This window comes from Ziziphus jujuba, chromosome 9 (assembly GCF_031755915.1).
Source record: "Ziziphus jujuba cultivar Dongzao chromosome 9, ASM3175591v1".
Classification (NCBI taxonomy): domain Eukaryota; kingdom Viridiplantae; phylum Streptophyta; class Magnoliopsida; order Rosales; family Rhamnaceae; genus Ziziphus; species Ziziphus jujuba.
The window spans coordinates 27,477,395-27,488,382 of record NC_083387.1 but is presented as its reverse complement, the minus strand read 5'-3'; the positions used below and the strand labels follow the sequence as shown (position 1 = coordinate 27,488,382).

Genomic DNA, 10,988 nt, shown 5'->3' with positions numbered 1-10,988 from the left:
AGGGATCTCTCCTTCTATTGGGAAAGATCAAGAGATTCAAGCTCCCAGATATATTAAACTTTTGAGGGTCATGTATGGTTTCATCGGCTATTTTCTTCGATATTGGTGATATTCATTGCAAGTTTACATGTTATCTGCTTGATATATATATATATATATATATATCAATGCAAAATACTAAACACTGCATAAAAGATACTTATTATAACCAAATGAAGATTACACAGTTTTGCCACAAACACAACAGTTACACATTAAACTTATTGCAAACTTGCCATAACCACAACTTTTACATATTAAAAGACAATTAATACATAAAAGACACTTAATAAAAGAAAAAGCTTATTGCAGTCTCAAGTGCATCCAACTATGCTCCAATTCATTTCAGTTTCTCCTCGGCAGTCTCACCCCAAAAACTTTGAAAAACAAATCTGGCCTCCTTGAGCTGATTACATGTCCAGCCACCATTCCAATCAGAAGTCCACATCCATATCCTATCACTACAGCTTTCCATCCAAAACCAGAAATGAAATCTGATTTCTCATTGTAGTGATCATTAGAAGATGGTATGGGAGTTTCACATTTTCTGGACAATGGAATACCACACAATCCCATATTACCCTCAAAAGAATCTGGAAATGTTTGAACTTGTCCTCCTTGTGGTATTGGACCCACAAGTTGATTCTGAGAAAAGTTTAAATACCCAAGAAAAGTGAGAGATGTCAATTGCTGAGGGATTTTACCAGAAAGCTCATTGTTAGATAGGTCCAATGATTCAAGCTCAATTAGATTCCCCAAAGATGATGGAATGTGTCCACTAAAATTGTTGCTTGACAAATTGAGCATAACTAGAGATCGAAGACACCATATCGAACTTGGAATTTCTCCATCAAATTTATTGTTGGAGAGATCAATAGATATGAACACCATCAAAGGGATCTTGACCAACTCCATTTCTGCTCCCTTATTTACAATGCTCACCGAATCATTATAAAGCCCTTGTTCTAACTCAAATGGATTTTCTGAAGCGTTATCACTTAAGGTCATGGACGTCCAATTTCTAAGATAATCCGACGGTAAGTTTCCAAAAAAACCATTATGAGAAAGATCAAGAATTTTCAATGTCATAAAGCCAACAAAATCATGAGCACAGCATATTGGACCGTGAAATTTGTTGGAGCATACAATGAGAACTTTCAGCTGTTGCAAATTCTGTAGCCAAAATGGGAATGTATCACTTATTTGATTGTGTCCAAGATTTAGAACTTGTAAATCTTGGCATTTGATTAATGACCGCGGAATATTCCCATATAATTGGTTGTGACTTAAATCCAATGTGCTTAACCGGTTTAAAGTGCTGCAGAATTGAGGAATATGCCCATGGAAGTTATTTCTCCGGAGATTGAGCACAGTAAGATGACCATCCAAATTATCCAAACATTGAGGAATGGTGCCTTTCAGATGATTATTTGACGCATCAAATACTTCAATACTTATATTACAGAACAACAGATCAATTGGTCCAGTCAAGTTATTATTTGAGATGAAGAAATACCTGGTGGACATTGGAGGAACAACAAGTGGTCCCTGTAACATGTTTGAACTAAGATCAAGAAGAACCAATTCTTTCCATGGAAGAACAGATGGAGTTTCTTGCCAACCGCTAATGAAGTTTTGAGAAAGACTCAGCGAATTCAGGTTCATGATGGATATGTTCAAGAACCATTTAGGTATTGGACCGCCAATTATATTGTGAGAAAGATCTAATGTCACTAATTCATTTTGTGCTTTTAGGAAATCAGGAAATTCAGCTATGTCACATGAGGACAAAACTAAATACTGAAATTTGGGAAGAGAAGAAATATTCATACTTACATTTGTTGTTAGAGATAGTGCATTATGTGAGAGATCAAGATTCTTAAGCTCGCCCAGCTCTGAGAAGATGCCGAAATCAACTCTACCACTTAAATTGTTTGAACCAAGGAACAGTGATGTCAGGCTTTGCAGTTTGAAAATGGAACTTGGAATACTCCCCTTTAATTTATTTCGATTTAAAGACAGATATTCCAATTGGGATGAAATAGAGGTGATACTCTCAAGGTCTATAAACTGATTGTCATCCAGACATAGGGATTGCAAAGAAGCCGACGAAAGTAAAAATGAAGGGATGACTCCATTCAGCGAGTTGCTTGACAAATCAATAGTCGAAAGCAAGGTCAAGTTACCAAAAGTTTGGAATGGCACTGGACCTGTGAAACTATTGTTTTTGAAGTAGATATCTTCCAGAAGATATGGAAATGACATTGGCAAGCTTCCGTGGAAAAAGTTATTTGAAAGATCCAGATCGCTTAGTTGTGTCAGATTTCCAAGTGAAGAAGGAAATTCACCGATAAATTCATTGCTGCCCAGGAGAAGTTGACTGATATTTGCAAGGTTCCCAAGAGAATAAGGAACAGGCCCAGAAAACATACAATTCATGAGATCCAAAACATTCAAAGAGGTAAGGTTGCCAACTGAATTTGGCAATTTCCCTCCAAATTTTGTACTCGAAAGTTCCAACGACAAAAGATTGCTGCCAGAATGAAATTCCGAAAGAGAACCGGTGAGATCATCATTATCCCGCAGTTTAACTGATTGTAGGTTAGGCAATCGGAATATTGTTTTTGGAAAATCACCATGTAAATTGCATCCATAAAGAGAGAGATGTGTTAGGGAAGATAAATTTCCTAACGATTCAGGTACTTTGGAAGAAAAGTTTAACCCACCAAGATCAAGTTCTCTTAAACTCGTAATGTTTTCAGCAAGCCTTCTCAGCAGTTCAGGCTCCTGAATATTTGGATAATAATCTCCGATATCCTCACAATAAGGAAAAGGATCTCCAAAATAGTAAGAAAGATCAAGCGAAATCAAATTCGTCAGCCTCAAGATTTCAGATGGTATAGGACCAGAAAACAGAGAGCAAGCGAGGTTGAGATGGGTTAACCTGGAAAGTTGGCCAAACTCCGAGGGAACTGGGCTTGAGCTGAAGTCGTTGTAGGCAAGGTTGAGGTTTTGAAGATGAAGTAAGCTGAAAAGGCTGCTGTTAGAACGCAAAGGGCCCTCAAGCGAGCTGCTGCTAAGGTCAAGGCTTACAACATGACCTGTTGCCATATCGCATGAGACTCCAGGCCACAAACAGCAATCGGTGCCTGCTTTCCAATCTCTCATCTTTGAAGATTCACCTGGTTCATCGAGTTTAAATTCTTGCTTTAGCTCAAGTAAAATGGAGGATTGGTGAGGGAGGCAATAGAAACTCATGACCGAAGAGGAATTGGAAGTTTGTGAAGAAACAAACAAGAAACATGACGATAAGATGAGCAGGACGAAATAAAATAAGAGGAATTCATACGCCCTCATTTTTCTGTTTTTGTCTTTTTTTTTTTTTTTTTTTGGCACAAAATATATTATGAGTGATAGTAATGAAGATGAAATGAGAGGAATGAGAGATTTGAAACATGTGAAGGTTATGACACTTTATGTAGTTAAATTTCTAGGGAAATTTTCAATTTGTCCACTTTATTTTGATTATTATATATATATATATATATCTATATATATATATGTGTATATGCTATTGGGTTGCATTGAACAAGGTTCTCACTATTAAAGAGTGGTTTCATCCACTATTAACCTCCCCCCCCCCCCCCCCCCCCAAAAAAAAAAAAAAAAAAAAAAAGAATCGTGGCCCCTACATTAAGTCCTTTCATTTCATGGACTGTATTAGCAATCCGCACTCCATCCCATGGTAAAAGCCAACCGTTAAAAAATGGGTATTGTTGAATATATCGCTTTTTATTTTGAAGAATAGGCTGGGATGCTCTTAGGCTTTGGTTGTTTTTATTATAAAAATAAATAAATAACAAATTGGCCTCAATTTTTACTCAATATTTTATATACATCAGGGACAAATTTGTCTAGAAGCGTATCCTCAACTATCCCTGATAAGGGAAAGACTATATTTATAAACAGAAAGAGTTAGCTCACTTTAAATCAACCTGACGATTTTAATATTAAGTATTAGCTCTTGATCTTGTATAAAATATTTTATTATTAGTCATTACATCATATTAAGTGTTAAAATTCTATTTAAGTAAAGTGAGTATTGTAGGGATCTAGATATCCATTAAAAAATAATAATAATAAATAATCTCAATCCTTGAAATGATTGAAAGATTGAAAAATGAAATTTTAATGATAAAACTATCAAATAGATCTAAGAAAAGCCTAGTTGTACACAAACACACACACACAGATATATATATGTTTGATCTATTGAGAACTTAATTCTCACCTTATATTGGATACCTAATCATCTGATAAATACTAAATGTTGTCATTTGTCCAATTAGTATGTTAGTCTTAAATCATTAATTGAGATAGCATTCTCAACAATTAAGTTTGACACATTAACACATTTCCATCTTACGTGGGAAATATTGTTCCCAACATAGCATTACTCATTATAACCCTTATTTAATCAAATACATAAACAAAGTTTATTTAGAATATCATTAAATAAGCTTAAAAATATTAAATAGCCCTTAGATAAATAGGTTTTAAATAGTGGTAATACTAGAATCACCAAGGATATTCACTAAATTTATTTATTAAATAATCTAATAATATTTAATTGATTTATTGATTAATTCACTCAATTATCCATATTTGATTGTTTGCATTTTAATTAATAATATTTAATTCTGTGTCATCTTGTAAACATGTATTGTTTCCATAAATTTGTTAAATTATCATTCTTCAAAATTTTACTTTGGAACAACTGAGTTATATAAGCAACTGGTTTCTTGGTCAATGACCGAGTGAATCCCTAATCCCAATATAAATATATATATATATATATATATAATTCACTTAAAACAAAAAAAAAACATTGAAAGTCATACTTAATTAAAGGTAATTTGTCAATATTTTTACACTATTACTTGTTACTGCATTGTTGAGGCTAAAAGTAAGCTATAAAAATGCATATCTACAAATATATATATATATATATATATATTTGGTAATTACTGGCATTACAGTCTTGCCACAAACTTGAACCTAGGCAAGGAAAGATAAGGAAGCATGGCCTTTGCCAGCTTGGCTGCGATCTCGATGAAATTTATATTAAAGGATTTGGACCTTGTCAAGTCAGGTTTACATAATCCCACCCATATTTGGGACATGGGAGATTCCAGTGATATTAAGACATGGGAGATTCCAATGATATTAAGATGAAAAAATTATTACAAATGACCCCAAAAAAAAAAAAAAAAACTCTACATTGACTAGCTTTAAATTAGGAATGGCAAAAGTTCCCTAATATACGAACCCAAAAGATATTTCCGCGACATGACCCTTGACATCAAGTATGTTTAATCACTAATCAGTATTGCCTAGAGAACAAATAATTTACAAAAGTTTATATAGAAAGGATCTGGATATTGTCTTTTTTTTTTTCCCCTTTATACGAGAATATATATATATATATATAGTGTTTTTATTATCAGATCCGACCTAATGGGAATGGATTCAGTCCAAAAAGGTGGAAAAAATTATGGTCATTGGATTTAAATTGCAAGGTATGGATGGTTCATATTTATGATTTCCTTATGTGAGAAAAATTGCCAAAATTCCCTTCCTGCTCAACACCACGGCTCCCGCTCGATAGCAGTTGAAGCACTTTTGACAGGGAGAACAAAATATATATATATATATATATGGAAATTCTATGGTGAGGACGGTCCGCATGAGGACCGCAGTATTAGCGACGGTTTTTTATATTATTAACGAGAATTTTTTAAAAAATCGTCACCAATACTATGAAAAACCGCCACCAATATTGTGGTCCGCATGAGGACCGTCCGCACCATAGACGGATTATATATATCTATATATAACAGCAAGGTTCATTTCTTGCTGTTGGGTTAAAAAGTACAGAGAGAGGGTGGCAAAGCAGTATGCAACTATGGTGGTGATGAAGGAAAAAAACCAAAATGAAAAGTATGATGTAAGTTGACTGAGAAACTCTCTATTTAAAGGATATTCATTAATCGTTGGTTAAATGACTTTCTTCATATTTATAAAATGTACAAAAAATGTTTCAAAAGTTCGGTTTCATTTGCCAGAGTATACGCCAATCAATTACCAGCAACTATTATTACTTTGGCCGTTTACAGGGGAAAATTTTTAATTAAAAGACATTGGGCATGCCAAAGGGAAGGTATAAAATTATGGATTAAACATCTTTTTGGGTTTTGGGAAAACTTCATTAAAGTTGTAGAAATAATATACTGAAGTCGATCAAACTCTGCAGGTCACAAAAGGGGTTTGCGTTTAGAGTTGTATATGAAGGAGAACCATGGCGGTTTAAGAGATAGAAAGAAGCTCACGATTGGAAAAGCCAACCATGATTGCAAGGAGGGAGCAGCTCCTTTGGAGAATTTCTAAAAAGAAAACCTTTGGGTAGTTCTAATTTTTGGAGGACTTAACTTCATGAGCTTATAATTGAACATTTGATTCCTTCAAAGTGAATTTATTTCTTAAATCTTAGTAAAGGGTACTAAAATGAATATTGAAGTTGAAATTTTTCATGAGGCTTTAATGATGGAATTTTACATTATGGTTTGGACTAGTAAAACAAAAATAAAAATAAAAATAAAAAATAGGTTTTTAGTGACTGTTTTTTGAAAAACTGCAGCAAAAAATGAGAAAAGCCGACGCTTTTCTGTAAAAGCATTGGCTATTGTATAAGCTTTTAGTCATGTTTTTTTAAAAAGTGTCACTAAAAACGTTTATAATAGCTGATGTTTTTACAGAAAAACATTGGTTTTTTTCCATTTTGACAACAATTTTTCAAAAAATTGTTGGTAAAAACCTATTTGTTATTTTTTTTATATATTTTAAAAATGGGGTTCTGAGGCTGGGGATAGAATTTTAATCATCCATAAATGATGGAAAAAAAACATTTAGAATATTTGGAGAGGTTAGGAATGTATGGAGGTGAAGAAAGAACGAGAAAGAAAGAGAAGTAATAAAACTGAAAAAAAAAAAAAAAATTCAGCACCAATGTTTTTTTGTAAACTTTTCATTTGGTGGTGCTTTTATCAATTCTATTGCTTCTTCATTTAATTGCATGGTTAGGAAATGTTAGGCACACATGAATAAATTGTATTAGGCTTTAACTCAACAGGTTTGAGCATGGATTAGGAGGGTGGGCATGCCTGGTTTGAAGTGTTGAAGTTGTTGCACAGTTGTTGGCATGGACACACCAACCTTACTGCCAAAAATGATTCACTTTTTGTTTTTTACTTCATCTATTTCTTTTTGAAAAAATGAAACCCAGTTTGTCAATGGAGAATTCCATAGTGTTGTTTTTGCCCAGAGCGCTGTTCTATTTTTATTTTTTTATTCTTGCTACCAAAAATGCTTCAATTACTGTCGAATAGGAAGGGAATTTTGGCAATTTTTCTCGCATGAGGAAATTTTAAATTTGAGCTTTCCGTGCCTTGCAATTTAAATCCAATTGCCATAAATTGTTTTCCATGTTTTTGGACCGAATCCATTTCCATCAGGTCAGATTTGATAATAGAAACACTCTCTGTATATATTATAGAAATGTTGACCTATATATACATATATATATATATAATAGAAATTTTGATAAGTCCAGATGGAGTAATTGGCAAAACCTAACATTTCTATATTATATATGTTATAATATATATAATATATAAATGTTGGCAACTATTGAGAATACATTTTCAAATTTCAGTTTGACTAATATTTAGGTGAATTTCCTATTTAATTTAAAATATATTGTAATCCTTGACAAAGAAAAAATTAATTATAATTGAGTTGCATACGCAAGTTAATTAATTTGTTGGAGAAGGTCCCAAGGTTTTTTCTCTTCACTGCTTATCTTTCCTGGTTGGGTAGAAATTTTGTAGGTTAAATTAACTTTGGAACTATTTGATAATGTCTTGGAAATTTCTACTCTGTTGCCCTTAATGCTTAATGATAAACGGTAACGGGATCCATTTTTTTATTTTGATATAAATTTTATAGATTAAATTGACTTGGTAACTATTTAATTAGTCTGTAATGCTAAAGATTTCAAAACCAAATTCTTTCAAATGTCATGTTAGTTCCTATGTTGTGCCCGTAGTCATGAACACTAGCAGAATTCTTTGCTAAGATGACATACATTAATTTGATGTATTTTATTAAGTTTTCGTATTTAATTATGGTCCAGTTTACCAACAAAAATTTTGAAGATCAAATCTCGCCTCCTTGAGGGGATCACATCATGTCCACACATCATTACAGTTAGTGGTCCACATCGATAAGCTATCACTACAGCTTTCCAACCAAAGCCAGATATCAATTCTGATTTCTCATTGTAGCATGCATGATCATTAGAAGCTGATAAAGGGAGTTTCACATTTTTCTGGGCATTGTGTAAACCACACAATCCCAAGTAAATTACCCTCAAAAGAAAATTTTGGAAACCTGGAAACTTGTTCTTCTAGTATTGTTGGACCCACAAGTGCGGTAGAATTTTTCTTTTTTTAATTTTAATAATCGATACTAGTATAATATGGTATCACAAGTAACTTACTATTGGACAGTCAAAAATTATTTTATATGGTTCATATATTTTATTTGATTGTGCATAATTATAGGCTATTTGGTTTACAATGCACATAAAATAGGATAATATGATTTATCCGTTATATGTAATATCTTCTCCTATGTTAGGTAGGAGGACCGGTTGATCAGGGAAAAAAAAAAAAAAAAAAAAGGGTTTGGCTCCTTTCAAAAAGGGCCAAAAAAAGAAAAATTAAATTGAAAGTGATAGTTACTAATTACGAGGGACTATGAAAAACGGTAAGTTTAGAAAAGCAATGTGAACGACTTAAAAAAGAGGTCTTTCCAAGTTGAAGGGATGGAATAAATTTGATAGGAAAAGACGTAAAGAAAAGGGAAATGACCTCCTCAATTGTAACACGTTTGTCTTTTTTGAAAGCACAAAGAAATAGAAGAATAAATAAATAAATAAATTGTGCAAATAAAATTTAGCTAGCAGACCTATTCCTCAATATTAAAGTCACTTTAAACAACTTAAAACAATATTAAGAATAAGATGGGAAAAATAAACAACAACAATAAAAATCAAAGGCCTAATAATTGCATGGCAGAGACGCCATGGACGATAATATTATATATGGAGCTTATAATACATAGCTGCTATTTAAGTTTGTGATTTTTTTCTCTTTGATATTGGTGATGCTCATGATGAACTTCCGTATGAGGACCATAGTATTAGTGACGGTTTTTCATAGTATTAATGACAATTTCTTAGAAAATCATCACCAATACTATGAAAAACCGTCACCAATACTGTGATCCGTATGAAGACCGTCCGCTTCATAGATGGACTGATATATACATATGTGTGTGTGTGCGCGCGCCTGTAAAAGACATTAAAAATCATCAAAAAAAAAAAAAGTACATTTATTCCACAATGGATCGAAAAAGCTTATTACACTCTTTTGCTACAATCACGCCAGTGACATATGCTCCAAATTCGTTATGGTAGCAATGTAGTCTCTCACCCCCAATCACGATCACATGTCGAGACATCATTCCTATTAGTAGTCCACCTCGATATGTTGTAGTGATCATTAGAAAGCTGACAAACATTTCATATTTTCTGGACATCGGAAAACCGCACATCCCCAAGTCACCATCAATGAAGAATTTGGAAATTAATGTCGAAATTTTTCTCCCTTTAGCGTATTGGACCCACAATTGCAGTAGGAAAAAAAAAAAAATTTAACCAGTACATAGGCAACGTTCACAAATTACAAATTACTAATTTGTTAAATAACTAACAATTATTTTATACAGTTCGCATGCTGTAATTGTGCATGATTATAGATCATTTTATCTTTTATCAAAAAAAGATTGTAGATCATATTGTATTTATACTGCGCATGATAATTAAAAATGATACACCATAATATAGGATCTACACGTTATATGCAATACCTAATTAGTAAATGAGATTTCTTTTTTAAAAAAAAAAAGCCTTCAAAGTAATTTACAAAATTAAAATTTTGAAATTATTTTTTACTTACTTTTTCATCTTGTGTTATTGTTAATTTTTGAACATCCATCATTTTGTTCAATATCATATTATATTTATAATGTGCATGATAATTAAAAATGACACAATATAATATAGGGTCTAACTGTTATATGCAATACTTCTTATACGGTAGGAGGGAAAGTTGATAAAATAAAATAATGAAAAAAAGGAAAAAAGTTTGGCCTCATATATTTAATTGATTAAGTGAAAGTTCCTATAAGAAAAAATAATAAAGTGAAAGCTACTTTAAAAAAACATAATAATAAAGTGAAATTTAATAGAGGATCCATGAAATGGAAAATTTACCAAAGCAAACCAAAGACTTAAAATAGAAGTCTTTCCACACATTCCATGCACGTCAACTGTTACACACTTTGTCTCTTCTTTTACCAGCACCCGCGTTTTTGAATGCTCAAAGAAAAGAAAAGGAAAAAAGGCTTGTGCAAATAAATTTCAGCAAAAAAATAATAATAGTAATAAAATAAAATAAAAATCTAACAGCTGTATGTCTCAATATATTTAAGTAATTAACTACTTTTTTTATTATTTTTTTTTTTTCCCCAATAGGGTTACTCTAGCCTAGAATTTTACACAAGGAGGATTGTGGATAATAAAGAACAATGAAAGAAAAATAAACCACTATAACAATATAAATAAATAAAGAACAAACAATGAAAAAGAAATCGACCTACTCAATTTCTTTTAATATTGATGGTAGAGGATTCGACTAAACTATGTTTAAAATTAGTTGCCATTGTAGTTTAACTTTCACATTCCATTTTAAATAACTCGTTTTTAT

General features: G+C 32.3%; 1 protein-coding gene across 1 annotated transcript; it reads right to left on the bottom strand.

Moving 5' to 3' along the window:
- Nucleotides 1–384: 384 nt before the first annotated feature.
- On the bottom strand, nt 385–3,297 carry LOC107427751 (receptor-like protein 7). Its single transcript, XM_016038132.3, has one exon. The coding sequence runs from the start codon at nt 3,295–3,297 to the stop codon at nt 385–387; it is 2,913 nt and encodes a 970-aa protein (XP_015893618.3).
- Between the last annotated feature and the right edge of the window lie 7,691 nt (nt 3,298–10,988).

Excerpts from the sequence above, each read along its gene's own strand:
- LOC107427751 (XM_016038132.3), bottom strand. The coding sequence starts at position 3,297 with ATGAGTTTCTATTGCCTCCCTCACCAATCCTCCATTTTACTTGAGCTA.